The following is a 16,805-nucleotide window of genomic DNA, read 5'->3' on the forward strand; positions in this document are numbered from 1 at the left end:
CAATAATCAAGACTGTGTGCTGTTGGTGAAAGAATAGACAAAGAAATCGATTAAACAGTAGAGAATCCAGAAATAGACCCACATAAATATTACCAACTGATCTTTGACAAGGGAGCCAAGACCACACAATAGAGCAAGGATAGTCCTTTCAACAAATGGTGCTGGAACAACTGGATATCCACATGCAAAAAAATAAAAAATACAATTAATGTACACAAAGACTTAAACCTTCCACAAAGGCAACTCAGAATGGATCACAGACCTCAATGTCAACTGTGACTAACATCCTTTTCCTCAGAGCGTCTGTTTCTTCCTTAACCAAAATCTTGACATTTCCAGAAAAAAAACAGTGCTTTTTTTTTAAGCCTCCCTGTTGTTGCACTTTTTGTTCCCGCTACTTAGAATGCCTTTTCCTGCTACTACTACACCCTTCGTCCCTAAAAACCTCCTCCTCATTCATATTCAAAGTTTAGAGGAGGCTTCAGCACCCAGAGGAAGCTGTCTTCAGCTCTCCCAGGTGGGCTCTGGTGTCTGGTCCTTCAGACCCCCACTGCCTCCTTCCTCACTGACACGCTAGCGGTGATCTCACTGTACCGTAATCGTTCACAGGCCTGTCTCCTCTTCATTCAGAGCAAGGAGGAGAGCCAGCCCCTGCTCCTCACTTTGAACGCAGTGCCTCCTGTGGCATTAGGATGCAGTAGGTGCTCAATAATCCCTAATTGAATGATTACCTTAAAGATGTGATTTTAATAGAAAAGCACATTAAATACATACACAATTAATGAAGAACAGTAATTTTTTTTTATGTAAAGAATGGCATCCACTTTTTGAAGCCTAGCCCACATTCTGCTACTTTCATGATTTTTTCCCCTAACATCTTCAAGTGTCATCTGTGCTACTTTTAGTAACATCCTACAGCATCCTTTAATGATTTCACTTCTGATGCTTGTTTTCCCCCCAAAATTGAAAGTTCCTTCAGGGTATGGATCACCCTATGCTTTATATGATCTAGTATGCTGGTAGCTCACCAGATGCCTGGGGAGGGGTAAGGGTAATGCCTCCTGGAGACACCAGAATGCTGACTGTCATCATCAGACCAGCTCGTTCTAGATATCTTTGCTTCGAGTATCAACTGGGAATTTTGTGGCCCCAAGAAAAAGATTAGTTGTAAATGTCTACAGCCACACTAGGAATACATAAGCATAATCTTTTCCAACAACCACAATTAATCATCTTTAACCTCGTTTTTGTATTTATGCTAATTCTTCCTCCATTAAAAAAAAAAGGTTGAAAACAAAAGAAACCTTAGTTGGGAGTGGCTGGCGACAACACTTCTATCCTTTGCTGCTTTTTCTGGGCCATTTCCTTATCTCCTGTCTGTCTGACACCATCCTATCCTCTGACGGTGTTAGAAGGGTCCATGCTAAGCCCTCTCTTCAGTTCTTCTAAGTCCTAGGGAGCTCGCCAGGCGGGTGTCCGCTCAGATAAGTCCAGCCACTCCTGTTCCAGGTGTCGGTGAACTATGGAGTGGTTTTGTAGGATCCACACTGAAGGGCCTCCTATAATAAATCAGCACCAGGAATAGTCTTTCCTTCTCTACATGAGTGTCTACATTTGCTTTGCAACACCTCCCCACCAAACCCTCCCTACACACACAGCCCCCGCTGGGATGTAGGTTTTATAGAGGGCTAGGACACTGGAGAGGAAGAAAATAACTTCCAGGCGCAGTGCTACCTAGAAAAATTTCTCCTACTGACTGGACACTGCCACTTCCTGTGTTCCATAGCAAACTCTCCCTCCCCCCAAAATAACAGTCTAGGTCTTTATTTACCCCTTTCATGCCCGTTATGTGAGGGTGACCCAGCACCAGGGCCAGCACATGATTGGCCACAAAACCACGTGAACAAGTGAGGAATTGGCCACTTAACAAGTACTTTTAGATTTTTTTTTAATTAATATTTTTAGATAGAGAGAGAGAGAACCATCAATGTCAAAGTGAAACCGAAAGGGTGGGAATCGAACTGGCAGCCTTTAGGTGCACAGGATGATGCCCAATCAACTGAGCCACACTGGCCAGGGCAACACGTACTTTGAAATCCCTGTAAGTGTCCATCCTGTTTTCAGTTGGCATAGTAGGTACAGAAGGACTATCTAGAAAGTCTTTAGATTCATGGAACTAGCATGCTTCATTGAGAAACAACTAGGACAGTTACTGCCCTTCAGAGTTCCAGAGGCTGATAGAAAAGGCCCGGAGAGAGGTGAACACAAGAATTCATAGGAGAGGAAAAACAATAACGACCATCACTAGCTAGAAAACAGTTAGCCGCTTCTCTTTGGTTGCTCATAGGGAGGGGACTAAGTGAGAGGGAAGAGGGCTTCATGGGAGCCGTGGAGGACACAGCTGGCTGTCACCAACACCTGCTGGTAAAGAAGGGTGCACTGACAAGGTGCTTTGGAAAACAGAGCCCTTGTCACAGCCAATAAGAGCCTAAGGAGACATGATGACTAAATGTAACATGGGACCCTGGGACAGAAAAAGGCACTGGGTAGAATCTGAACAAACTGTGGGCTGTAGTTAACGATAACGTACCAATACTGATTCATTAATTGTATTTTAATCCGACGTGTTAGTAGCAGGGAAACTGGGTATATGGGAACTCACTGTACTACATTTTTTTGGACATCTAAAGCTGTTATAAAAATGAAAGTCTAGTTTTCTCTTTTGCTTTTTTGAAGTGTTCTTACAGCCTACAGGTTACCCCTGGCACGGTGACAGGAAGGAGTCAGTTCTACAATGCCCCTTTTAGGAAAGAAGTGACTTTGTGGTTAAATGCCGTGCTTGTGGCTTGATCGTCAGTTCGCACAGCGATGCTGAGCCCCTGCTGCGTTCCCAGGGCAGATTTTGGCAGGCGGCGGCGGCATTTGTGCACTGATTATAATTTTGAGATGCATTGTCAGTAACCGGGGTGTATAATGGATCTTCATCTCTAATTACTCTTCTCTCCACAGGTGTCTGGAAAGGGTCCAGATGGGACTGCGCACAACCTCCGCTTCGAAGGGATGGAGAGGCAGTACGCATCCTTGCCCAGGTACCTCCCCGGCGGGCCTCTGTCACCCGCTCCCCACACGTAAAGTCTGCATTTCAATCTGCGCGAGCTAGAAGTCTGGCTCTGAGAGAGGGAATACGCTGTAATTTCGCCTCGCTGCCATTTGTTGCAACCGCACTGCCATCTTCACAACCATGCTAATAATTGAAACACTTGTGGGTTACTTTTGAGGGGGAGAAAATAGTATATCATTGCAATGAAACATGTCAGCGAGAATATTGGATGCGGAATGGAAATCCTCAGCCATTGCTATAAAAGTGGTATTGAACATCCGACGCCAAGCTCAGAGACAATAAAACAGTAAATCCCCTGGGCTCGCAGGGACCCGCGAGGAAGGGCAGGCCGACCTTCACCCCGGAGCTCCACGCGGGTGGGGAAAAGCAGGGGGGAAATGCGAACCTGGGAAGGCGCCCTTTGCTTGAGTTGGAACCTGGCGGTGTCCTTTAGACCATCAGCACCTACCTGTGAGAGGCTGGGGCGCCGGGCGGGAATGGGAGCAGAACTGCGTGGGAAAGGTTCGCCCAGCCGCTCCGGCCTAGCGCGATCCCCCGATGCTGTAACTGGACACCCTGAAAATGAGATACCGTTCTCAAAGGTCGGGGCTCTTATCTGTGAGATGAAGAATAATTTTAGTCTGCTCTCGGCGCACTTGACAAAGAGGAAACCTTTCCAAAGGTGCATCACAGTGCGGCCACTTGGGGAGTTCAGGGAGTTGAGCGTGTGAGAATGAGTGAGCAGGGTGGAGGGGTTGTGGGGGCGTAATCTAGGAAAGGTCAGGGACAGCCAGAAAACCGACATGCTACAGTGTCTCCTGTAACAAAGAAGAGGAGGACCAGGTGGAACTGGCCGTCAGAGCCGAGCTGTGAAAGTACTAACTCAGACGTGGAGGTGCCGTTTTGTTGCGTATTGGTTAGACTTCTGTGTGCAGATTCAGAACAACTCCCAACAAAAATAACCTCCTAAATATTGTACGAGGCATCTGCTCTGATACATACCGTAGTATGTTGATCATCAAACATAATGAAATCTCAAGTCATGCAGAGAACCAATTTTTAACACGAATTAGGCAGGATACCCCAAATACAAGATTTTAAAAGCTTCTGGACCGCTAGGTTTTTTACTCCCTGCTTTGCTATTTTTATATTTCGTCTCACAGTTTTTCTCGTGCTTGGTTTCCTTCCTCTCCCTGCTTTTCCTTTGCCTCGTCTCTTGTTTTCTTTTAAAAAAAAAAAGATGGAAGTCGTCTCCAAAAGTTGTTTCAAATATAAAATTCCTGGCTTTCCATGGTGAAGTGTATGGAAATTGTGGTTAAGGCAGATGGAAAGTAGCATGTTCTTGGGAGAGGGAAGCAAAAAGGGAAAACTGGAAGCAGTTTAACATCTTCCTGGCCGACCTGAACTCAGATGGAGGCAATGGAGTTTTGGGTACAAATCAAAAACCGAAAGAACGTTGAAAATTCTATAGATTTGTCACTCTTTCATTCCCCATCTACCTGTTGCTCGTCTATTTGCTATCAGCCCTGAGACTATACAGACTGGAGACTCAGTCAGTACATCCTCAGGACGCCCCAGTTGAGGACAGGAAGCAGCAAATCACTTTTCATGATGGTGTTACCCATGCCTACATTTCTCATGATGAACGTAAAGTCCTCTGCATGTCCAACTTGTGTGTATTGTCACTAATAAGCCTTGAAGTACTCCATCAAGGCTGAATCAACACACGTCTGTTTCAGGATGGAACACTGTGGAGGGTGTTGTCCATCTGACAAAGGCAACGCTTTCATGCTGCGTGTGGCTCTGGAGTCATCACACACGTAGGAATTTATAAAATCCCGCCAGCCCCGAGAGTATCACTGTGGCTGGACACAAGCATCGTAGGTGGCAAACAAATGGGCCAATGATCCACTCGCTCACAAACACCAGGATAGGGCGGTTAGCTGTCCGTGCAAGCAGACCTCTGTAGCCACCTGGCAGCCAGGTTGCTGTGATGGAGAATGAATATGGCTCAGACAAACGCACGAAATCCCTCTCACTGGTTTCTCAATGGGAGGAGGGCTTAAACTCAAGATTCCATCTCAATATCTAACAGGAAGATGCTCTAATCCTTGGGGTATGGAGAGGAGGGGCTCCTGATTTACCCACAAGCAGCAGAATGCAGAAGCAGCGGCTGCCCAGCCAGCTTCTGAGAAGGTGGAGATTCCTCTGAATGCCCAAGACATTTCCCCGGTTTCCTGGTCTCCCGGGCCCTGGAGATGTCTCCATCCACGTAATGAGGTCCCACCAGCCCCACTGCTCTCCCTTCTGCTGGCAGAGTTTGAGAGCACCTCCTTGTAGCACCGGGTCCCCTCTCTGTCACAGCAGCAGGAAGCTTTGACATATTCCTGGAGTTACATCTTTAAATACAAGTAGGAATGATTCTATCCATAGGAAGTCAGTGGCCAGCCTTATAGGGAAGCTTTGATATGTCAACCATGGAGCCTTCAACACAGAGACAATGCTTCCCCGTGGACACGCAGAGGGTGGGGAGCCCAGGCGAAGGGGCGCCCGCTATGCTTTCATGGAGCTCTGTCATGTTAAAGGAGGCCCGGGCAGCCGCTGCCAGGCTGAATGGCACTTCGCAAAAAAACTGAGCCAGAGCCCCGGCCAGGCCAGGAAAATGACGATTCCTCGCATGGTAGTTCTGAGGTTGCCTGAGGCTAAGGGCTAAGCAATGTTAAGTGTTATTGTTAAGCAATGTTAAGCCTTCTGCCTGGGAAGAAAAATGGCTTTATTTCTTTTCTCCTGGGGGTGTTGCTTCGGAAAGCAGAGCATGGCTGTAATACAGCCTCGTTAGCAAACTGGGTTTTTACCAGGGCCCGTGTTTTGCCATCCAGTCCAGCCCCAATGTTTGAGGGAAGTAAACAGAATGGAGAAAGCATTCCCCTATCCTCGCCTGACACAAGGTATTGCTCACCAGGGGTGAGCAGGGAAGGGCCGTGTCCCAGGCTGCAATAGCAGGCGGGCATTAATGTATGTATTTTTGCAAACAGCTGCTTCTTCGTGGCAGCCTCCCAGCCCCCGTCAGATCTCCTGGCCCCATTCTCATTGCACAGGCTTCCTTGTGGCCAGTCCCTCGGCAGGGAACTCTGCTCTCCCATCCCAAGCCTCCGTCATTCCCACCTGGCCCATCCCTGGCCCCTGGGGACTCCATTATCCTTCCTCTGCAGATGGCCCAGTGCATCAGCACGTGACACTGCCCTTCTGGGCTTGTCATCGAGTGCTGAGCCCTAAGGAGTGAGCCAGAAGGCATCAGATCTCTTCTGTGGTCCTGCGCGCGTGGGCGTGGAAGGTTGCCGGAGAAACTCATAAAACTGAGTTCATGGACCTCACTACAAAAGCCACATTCCCCAGCCCCAGCTGGGCCCTGCTGCCAGGCCAGGGCCTTTGAGCCGTGCTGTTGACCCCCCTAACTGTCCCACAGTGGCCGCTCCAATCCTCTTCTACTCCCGTGAACTCCTGTGGAGATGGCCAAGGCCCCCAAGCCCAAGCTCTAGAGATGACCTCACTTCCTTTTCTTTATGACCTTGAGATAATGTTTCTGAGTCAATATTAGCTTCTCAACTGCTGCTCCCTGCAGTGCAGACTGCCTGTGTCTTCATTAACACACAGGTCCCGAGCAGAGACGATAACAACAGGACTTGGAGTCAGGCCATAATTACAGCCCCAGTCATCACTCTCACCTGGGTGACCTTGGCTCATGATATAACTGCTCCAGGCTCGGTTTTTCCATCTGTGAGTTGGGGATGACATTAGGGCCTCTGTATAGCGCAGGTGTGAGTATTAGGTACAATAATATAAGCAAAACCCTCAGTGAAACATATTTTAAGGACTTTTAATATCATTAGCTCTCTTTAATTTTATCCCTGGGGAAGATGTGTTCCTTTCTTTAATGAGCCAAACCCATACAGCAGAGCTCATTCTCACTGGCTTCTCAGGGACCCTGTACCAACCACTGCCCCTCTTGCCTACCTCTTCAAGCCCCTTGGCCATGGCTTTACTTCCCCTGCTTACTACTGTGCATGCAGAGGCTCAGCCACACAGTTTGCTGAGAATTACACAGCGAGGAGAAGGAGAGAGCTAACAGCTGTGCGAGGAATAACTTAGGCTGAAGGATTAGCCAACTCTGAGAAAGGACCCGTAGTCCAGATGGTCAGGGGCACGAGGACATGGCAAGCTGAGGTGATCTGAACAAGCTGTGCTATAGACACGCTAGGAGACAGCACTTCTTTTAGATGGAAGTTCCTATAAGGATGCTGACTCAGGTCTAGGCAAGATCCATGGCCTGTCCAACAAGACTTGGTTCAGGCTTAGAATGTCCCTGGTGTGGAGACCATACCCAGTGGGAGTTAGCCAGGAGGGCTGAACAGGACGTGCTAGTTCTCAGGACACACACGGTGTGGGAGCAGCACTCTGTTTCCTGGTGGGAGGAAGTGCTGAGACACTGCTAAGATCCTCCTGCCGGCTCAGGACCGGGCAGCACCGAGCATGCTGTTCTAACGCCTCAGCCACTCAGGGCTCAGGGGGCAGACTCACCCCATGAACTTGACTCTAGTCCATCAAAGAAAACCAAGACCCGCCCTCAACCTCCTTTTCTCCTTCATTCCCACGTTTCCTCCTTTAGGAAAAAGTGGCCTGTGACTGTCGGCTCTATTTCCTCACTACCCACGGACACTCTATCTCCTGCCCCAGCTTCTGACTGCCGGTGATGCTTCCGCTGAGCCTGCCTCCAGCCCTTTCCTTTAGGGAGACTCTCTCTGAGCAGCCTCCTCCATTCCTACAGATTCCATTCTCATCACTATGACGGTGCAAAATGAACCTGGCTAACCTTCTGTCTCACTCTTCTTGTGACCCCAGTTACAACGGTCTGCTTGGCCTGTCCATCCCTTTCCTTCCAAGATACTTTAACACCCGCATGTCAGAGCTGAACCTCCCTTAGCTCTGCTTCATTTTAACTCCCATCATATCTGTTGGCACCTGTCCTGTGTCACTGAAAATACCCTGAATTAGATTATGATTCTTGACTGTCCCTTCCCACCCCCATTAGATTATAAATCCCCGGAAATAAGGATTGTCTTTTATACCCATCATTTTTTACACCACGACCTAAACTAGGACCATGGACATAATAACAGTAGGTTTTTAATACATTGGGATACAGATGAGGATAGATTTGTCTTTATGTAAGTAAGTTATAAGAAAGAATTCTTCACAAGCTTTCTTGACTATTTCAGGGCACTGGTTTTCAATATTAGTATTGATTTTTCATGAGAAACATATTTTTCCCCTAGGATCAATAAAAGTTTTAGTGAGCACTCATTATATACCAGGCACTGTTCTAAATGCTTTATATCTACTGACTAACCTTAGGCTCACAGAAACACTATGACTCAATAGCAACCCTATCACTATTCCCATTTCATATGCAAGAACACAGGCAAAGGGAAAGGAAGTAAAATTGCCCAAGTTCAACAGCTAGAAGCAGCAGAGCTGGGATTTGAACCCAAGCAATCGGGCTGCAGGTTTGTACATTGAACCTCTGAGACTAAGGTTATCCGGCTCTGGGTCAGATCCAAACTCTGCGATTATCACACTCCCTTCATTTCTTACTCCTCCTCTGTCTTTCTCACTAAACTGTAAGTGCTTTTGAGGACAGGGGCTGTGTCTTATTCATCTTTGTATATGACACAGACATTACTAATATACAGGTTAGGTAATGCCTTTCAGCCGTCTCTGTAATGCTGTCATAAAATCAATTCTTTCCCATTCCCTCGAGTCCTTCCCTTGAAATATGAACAGTTTAATGTGTAATTGCTAGATGAACATTAAGCAATATACTTTGCCTACCAGAAAGAGACTCCTGTTTTGTTAGAACACTCCCAGGAGATGAAAAAGCAGTGTCTGTAAATTGGTACTTTGGTTCTTAGAGATTAGGAATAATCTCTACCAAGAAGAAATAAAATGATGATAAGTTTTCTGGTGGAACCCTTCATGACACCCCCGGGGTGAGAGACTCTCTCCCGAGACCGATGTGAGACGAAGACTGTGTGGCATCCAGAACCGACGTCGCTCTCGCCCGTGTTCCGTAGTCACTTGAACTTCTGACGCAGGTTTAACTTGGCTGTATCATGAGAAGCCGCATCCCAGAACGGAGTTCTGGTGGAAAGAGCAACTTTAGAAGGAGCAGACAGCTTATGCTTGCTGCCTAAGAACCTAAAATACACTCGCTTTCTAAGTGTGTTCCCAGTGTTGTGATATTGGGTGGGATGGTGATCAGATCCGAGGAACAAGCCGTAAGAACATGCTTCTGCTGCAGCATTTCAGTTGGTTTGTCAGCTTTCTTCCCTTACATATGCTCTTGCCCAGCCCAGGCGGACTCCGGGCCCACGTGTGCGGCTGGCTTTGAAGTTTGCAGCGTGCACAGCACCTCCTCCCTGAGAACATCTTGTCTGGGCCTCTGGGCGTCCTTGGTTGTCATTACCTCGCCGCTCCAAGACACTCGCCCTCTCTTGTTCACCACATTCTTTTCTCCATTTAGCCTCTGCTCTGCTCATGGCTATGGCGTTTGCCATGGCCAACGTTGCACTGTCTTTATGACACTTGCTAAGCAGGTGGCAGTGACATTCGAGTTCTGCAAAGATACCCACCAGTGCCCAGGACTGGTCTTGGCTGAAGCGAACCTAGACAGTGATAAAATGAGTTCAATGAAATGAGAACTTGAGCAGTCAGCATGCTGGGCGTCTATGTATGTGTGTGTCAGCTGTGAGCGGAGGGGTTGGCCATCTGGGCCCGGAGAAGCTGACAGAGTCCCCACGCTGCCTAATTGAGTGCTTCTCTCTGCCACCAGGCCAGTGTGACACGTAAGGTGCTTCAGGAGAACATGCGAACCTACACTCCTTGCAGTCAAGGCTGGGTTTGAGGTCATTGCAGCTAAAAGTAGTCCTTGTCCCCACGTCTCCAGACAGGGGCCTGTCACCCTTCATCTGATACGGCAAATCGTGGCCAGTCTCTCTGACACCTTCCGGGGGGCAAAACTTTATCTGAACAGCCCTTTCTTGCCGTGAAAAGCAGCTTCTCAGAGCTCAGGGCTGCGGCTGCTGCTCTGACTTTGTAGGAATGTGAAGGCAGCTGAGGAGCTTGTCTAGATTGCATCTCCTGCATCCGCATATGGCAGACTTTAATGCCTCTTCAAGTTCAGGGACGCCCTTTACCCACCAGAGCCGGCTTCTCCCCCTTGCTCCTCCGGCTCCCCTTTTGGAAATCTCGTCCCTGCTTCCCTGCCCTGTGGAGTCAGCTGCCTGCTGACCTGGCCCCTCCGACACCACCTCCCTCTTAACGCGGAGGACACGATGATGAATTAGCAGTGATTGAATTCTCTGTGAGATTAAGATGTCTCCACTGTCAACTCAAACTTCCTGAAAAATGCAAAAAGCCCTCACGTGTAATGGTGCCTTCAGATGCCAAACAGCTAAGATCAGGGGGTTAATGCTGCTGCCATATCGCTTTTATGTCACTTAGTTCCTCTGATAAAAGTCCATTTTAATAACACTTTTCATCATTTCCTTCTAAGCAATATATCCTTCATGCCAGTTAGAATATTTGATATTAATTATTCAATCGAAGGCCTCCATTAGGAGTTTAGCTAGAATATTAGTGATTTAAAACATGTTAAGACCCATTACAGGACTGATGTCCCAAAATAATTTTAACTGAACTTGGATGAACCCCATATGTTAAATTCCATACATCCTTAATTTTCCCTCATTTTCCATAGAAAATTCTAAACCACTACATGTTTGCTTGTTATGTACTCTTTTAGAGGAAGAGTGTGTGCCTGCTATTTTAAGAATGCCAGATCTGACACAACCTTGAACTTGAAACGTGTTACCTCGATAGGCTGACTTCCATGCTTTCCCTCCTGCACACATTTCAGGAGCTTTCACATTTATTTCCCACTTCTCTGGCCAAGAGGAAAGACTGTTTTGTGCTCAGGTGTGAGGGTTGCTCTGCACCTGATTTCTCCCGCTCTTGGGCTGTTCTAGAAGTTTTCCTGGTGTATCCTAATCCTGTCCTTTGCCTTCAAAAGCTCATGCACGAGAGTCATTGCGGTGAGTTTCTGGACCTGGCTGCACTGTCTGCACAGTCCACCCCTCTCACTGCACCCACCTCCTCTGTGTCCATCTCCATCTCCCCAGCCCTCTGTGCCTGTCCCATGACCCAGGTTCCTGGATTTGCTGTCCCCAGGTTTGTCCTAAGGCCAGCCGACGGCAGGCAGAGATGCCGAATAAACCGAGTGCATTAGCTCACGATACTCTCTGGTGTGTATGTGTTTATGAGGCCAGTGTTGTATGATTATTTAAAATGGCATTTCATCACTAAAACAGACAGGTATCTTGGATAAAAAGCGAGTGCATCCCCAAGTGCATGAACACATGATGCTATTCAACAGGAATATTTAAGAGTAAAATCACTGGGTTGAGTTTCCAATTTTATGAACCCAAATCTGCATATAGATGGTTTCAAAGGTGTCATGTTTACTCCTAAACTGTCCAATTACATTTGAAGAGGAAATCAAGCTAAAAACAATTAGGCAAAGGAAATAAGAGGAGTATTGTAAATGCCCTGAATTCCTACCATGGGGTAGGCATTTTACATTCATCGCCTCTTTATCCTCACCCTCTAACTGCGTGGTGGCCATTATGATGGCTGTCACTTCACAAAAGAAAAATATCCATCCTCAAAGTGGCATCCAAACAAGAATTCAAACTCATTTCTCTGTGAGTTTTATTTCACTGTGTGGAGCCACAAATACAGACAGTTTAGGGGGAGATTGGATACATCAGCTTTTTCCAAAGTAGCATGAGTTTATGGGAAGAAAGACAGTTTAGACCCATGGTTGGTTAAACTGCAGTTTGCAAGCCACATGCTGCTCTTTGGCCCCTTGAGTGTGTCTCTTGCACAAAATACCATAGCCTGGGTGAGTCTATTTTGAAGAAGTGGCGTTAGAAGAAGTTTAAGTTTAAAATATTTGGCTCTCAAAAGAAATTTTAATTGTTGTACTGTTGATATTTGGCTCTGTTGACTAATGACTTTGCCAACCACTGGCTTATACCATGTTAAAAACACATCTGTGTTCATTGTCTTTTAGTGCTTAGAGAACATGAAAAATGTTCCGTCCTAGGGGTGGTGAGAAAGTAATAAAATACAATGAGAAGAACAGTAGGGAGTTTATGGAGGAAAAGAAAGATACCTTTGAAGTATGCCATTTTTATTCTTATATCACTATGAGATGCTTTCCCTAAGGAAAAACAAGATGGCCACGTTTTCCTTATGACTCTCCTGTCTCTACCTGGAGTGTAAAGGAGATGTGCATGGCTCTGCATAAGGCTTTGCAGGCATAACAGTGACACCCCGAGTGCATGGCCCGGTCCTCAGGCCCCAGGCTGCACTCCGCACTGTTCTTCCACAGAAACACTTGCAGTGGGGCATGCAGGTAACCACTAATACTTGTTTGGTGTCTCATCATGCTCCAAGAACTCCGGTGGGTCCTTTAAATATGTCACCTCATTTATTTCTAGTAACAATCCTGGGGCATTATTATCCGTATGTTATGGATGAAGAAACCGAGGCTGAGTGATGCAAAGTGGTGTGGCCAAGAGCACACACAGAGGAATATGAGGCGCTCTGAATACAGTCCAGCTCTTCCCAACCTGGAAACCTCCAGAATCTCCATGAATCAGGTTGGCTTGTGCTAGGCTGGCTGTAATCAGGTAGAAGTACTCATTCTACCTTGTACTGAGGCAGCTCTCGCTATGTCCACCCCCTCCCCAGCATGCGCGTGTGCGCATACACACACACACACACACACACACACACACATGCATCTCTGCAATATGTAACTGCAGGCCATTAAAATGCAAAAACCCCTAGCAGGCATTCAAAGTTACTAAGAACCACAGAGCTCCCCTGAACACATGTACTGCTAAACACCCACTTCCTTCCAGCCGAAATACCTTTTACACAGTGCTCTGTTTTAAAGACTGCCTCTTTGTTATGCTGCTGTTTAAAAAATATATAGCCGTCGGTTCCACTTCAGCGATTTTTGTAGCCAGGAAAGTATTGTCACTCCGTTCACCATATAGTCCTGGCAGATCCTCGGGGGACATGGCTGGGATGTACGTGCCAAGAAACTGTGGAGGGATGGCTTTTATAGTCTCTGTGGCTTCGAGTCCAAAGAAGAGAGCGTTGGCAGTCAGTGACCACGGAGGTGCCACATGAGCCCATCTGTGCCCTGGATTTCATGTGACACGGGCCCCATGACCTCCGTCGTTGTGCCAGGAAACACCTTGGTCCGGCTCCATTCTTTCTCGCAAAGGCAAACATTTGTGGTACAAATGTGGGAAGGGGTGGGACAAATGGAGCCGCATCCAGAATGTGTTCCTGCTTCTATTCCAAGTCTTCAATTAAGCCTGCATAGAAGTGGTTGGGGTTTGTCCCAACAGAGGGTTGTGCCACTCCACAATTAGCAAGACCGACCCTCATGGCTGGACATGGAATGGCATGTTAAATAGGTGGGAACCTGGCAATTCTCATTGGCCACTCTCCACCAACAATATGCTCTGGGGCATCATTAGCAGCCTTTGAACTTGGCCATTGCTTGAAAGTGAAGACAGGGCGTTGACTGCTCAGATAAGGTTTCTGCCCACTAATTGCTTGCGTGTAGCCGAGGCAAATGGCAGACCCATTTTCAGAAATGATAGTGTCTGGCAGCCTGGTTTGTGCAGGGCACTGGGAAGAGTTTAATTGTTGCAGCAGAGGCTGAAGATGGAAAATAAGCACACAGAGCTATTTTGAGAAGGAACTCGCCTCAATGAACTTTTCCTGCTGGAAACAGTCCTATAAAATCAGGATTAGAATTGGTGCTTGGCCACTTTCTGCTGCTCTGTTAGTGCCTTTGACAATTTATACTAGATGGCCTGCCCTCTGCAATACCCTTTTACAGTTTTTCCCAACATCAAAGGCAGGTCCTATATAAGACAGAGCTTCTATGCGATGTTTTGTATGAGTGATTTTTGGATGCATTCATGTGTAATGTGGCCATGATAATGTGATGGCTGCCTTCTGCAGGTTACATATAGATAGGTCACTTAAGTTATCTCCTTATCAGTAGCTTGAATTCCTCAGTTTATCCTTTTTCTGGTCAGTCCTTTCATATCTGATTTTTTTTTTTTTAATTCAGGTCAGTCCTGAATGGTTCCAAGTAAATTGTGTAACTTTATTAGCCTGAACAGATGAGCTAGAGAAGCCACATATCTTTTCTTCTTTCTTCATGCAGCAACTCTTCACTGACTGCCCACCAAGTTCAATGTACTCTGTAGGCCTTGAGGATACAATAATAAGCCCATAAGACAGAGCTCTCTACTGTGGATCTTATATGTAGTGGAAGAGGTAGTCATTGTATAGTCACAAAGTAAACATAAAATTGCCACTCTGCCCATTATGAAAAAAGAGAGACATGTCATTTAAGAAAATATGGAAAATTGAAATAAATCAAGGCAGGGAGTGAGACTTGAGCTATGGTCTAAAGGAGGGTAGAAAGAAGAAGTAATTAATGTTCCAAACAGAGAGAACGCATGCACAGGCCCTGTGATGGCGAGAGCCTGGTGAACAGGGAGTCTGAGAGAAGGCTGTGTGGCTGGGACAGAGACCGTGAGGGTAGAGCAGGAGAGGTAGGTGGAAGGCAGATCATGGGCAGGTGAGTGAAGGATGTTTATATAATTCCAACACAAAGGAGAAACCATATGGCTTTTAAGCAGAATAATGTCATGGTCAGATTTGTGTTTCATTTATTTTTTTCTAGCTGCAGGGTGGAGAATAGATTGGAGGGAGGCTGGAGTGGGTGCAAACCAGTTCAGAGATCATTGCTGTGGTTCTGGTGAGAGATGTTGGTAGGGTGTACAAGGGTGTCGGTGATGATAGTAGAGATGGAAAAAGATGGTGGAGAGAACTGACAGACCTTGATGATGGGTTGCATGTGGAGGTGTAGGGGATAAGTACAGCCAGGTGTCACGAATGAATGCACACACAACAGCTGGGTGGTGGTGGTACCGTTCCCCAAGGAAGGCAATGCTGGCAGAGGACTAGGTTCAGAGAGAGGATCGTGAGTACAGTTGTGGAGGTGTTAGATTTGAGGTGCCCTTCAGACTTCCAGAAGGAGCCCCAGGAATGTGGAGTCTCTTATTCTAAAAGTACAGAAGGAGGCAGGTGATGAGTGCAAATCGCACCAAAGACCTGGCTGCCAGTCTGTGGTTGTGACATGTCTTCACTGCTTATGTGGACAGCAAAGTCTTATCTATCACTGTCTGCGTAATTTCATTCTGGAAATTACATTTTTCTAATGTAGGAAGAATTGGAGACTTAAATGCCATCTGGCAGTCTGTGACTAAGCACAGCTCTGACCCCATGAAGTGTAAGCATGAGGGTGAGAAGAAATCATTTGAGGAACTCTGTTGTGTTTATAAAATAGAATATTTTGTTCTTCAGAAATATGCACTGAAATATTTCGAAGTAAATAAGCATAAATCTCCTAATTCTTAAATGGTTCGGGAAATAATAATATGAATGTATATCAATATGTGTATGTGTGTTCATGTTGCATTTGGAGAGAAGGAGGGGTGGGGAAGGGAAGAAATTGGAGGGGGGTGAAGAGAATGAATGATAAAGTAAATGAAGCGAAGCATAAAGATTTGGGGTACCTGGCTAATGGATATATTGAGTTCCTTGTATTGTGGCAATAACAGCAAAAAAACAAGGAACAGTGGAAGCTCTCATAATTTTCTGGTACAAACTCAAAAGTAAAAAAAATAATAATAATAATAAAATAAAGCCCTCATTCTGGATTCTTAGGCTAGGTTTGCCCCAAAAAGCAGACCCTGAGATAAAGACTTTGGGCTTAAAAGTGATTTTACTTGGGAAGCGTTCCCAGGAAGCATTGAAAGCAGAGTGAGGGGAGGAAAGCAAGAATACCAGTATGGAGCCCATTGGTAAGCAGGTCACTGCTGCAGGCAATGGGATCGGTTCTGCTGGGGCCCTCTGGACATGGTGTGGGTGGACTCACACCCTGCCCCTCGGAGGGGCCAGGATATTGCGCTTGTGTCTTCCAAGTCCTATTCCTCATTGGCTAATAGTAGTTCTAAGGGAGCCAACTCCACAGCTTCTGCCTACCCAGTGCACTGGTGAGAGGAAGCCTCAGCCAGGAAGCACAAATGCTTGGAGTAGGTCCTCCAGTGGACCAGAAGCCATGGCGAGATGTGGGTGAGGCACGGCAGCAAGGCTCCACTGGTGAGCGTGAAGTCTCAGGGGGCAGGTGGGTCAGTCCTGGTTGCCTTTGCTGAGAGAAAATTGAGTGATGATTCAGTAGCCCCAAGCAATCTTGATGCCTGCATTTTATTTTTGTGTAGGAGTTCTGTTAATTGGCTGTCTCATGTGGCACTCAATGAACAACGATAGCATGGACAGAGCAGCCCAAGAACATCACCCCAGAAGAAGAGCTGTCTGGTTTCTCTTTGTTTCACTCAAATGTACAGTCCGTCAGAATGCTGTAAAGTCTTTGACAAGTTCATTTTCTGCTGAGCCCATGCTCAGAATGTCACTGAAGTACAGT

The 16,805-nt window shown here is 46.6% G+C and overlaps 1 protein-coding gene across 1 annotated transcript in view; it reads left to right on the forward strand.

Moving 5' to 3' along the window:
* The window catches only part of PARD3B (par-3 family cell polarity regulator beta), an 861,040-nt gene that overhangs the window by 805,239 nt on the left and 38,996 nt on the right, over positions 1–16,805 (forward strand). Inside the window, exon 22 of the mRNA XM_084892180.1 lies at positions 3,010–3,089. Within this exon, the coding sequence (XP_084748306.1) occupies positions 3,010–3,089 (80 nt within the window). The remainder of the gene's footprint in view (positions 1–3,009; positions 3,090–16,805) is intronic.

Source organism: Pipistrellus hanaki, assembly GCF_964339955.1.
Source record: "Pipistrellus hanaki genome assembly, chromosome: 8".
NCBI classification, from domain to species: Eukaryota; Metazoa; Chordata; class Mammalia; order Chiroptera; family Vespertilionidae; genus Pipistrellus; species Pipistrellus hanaki.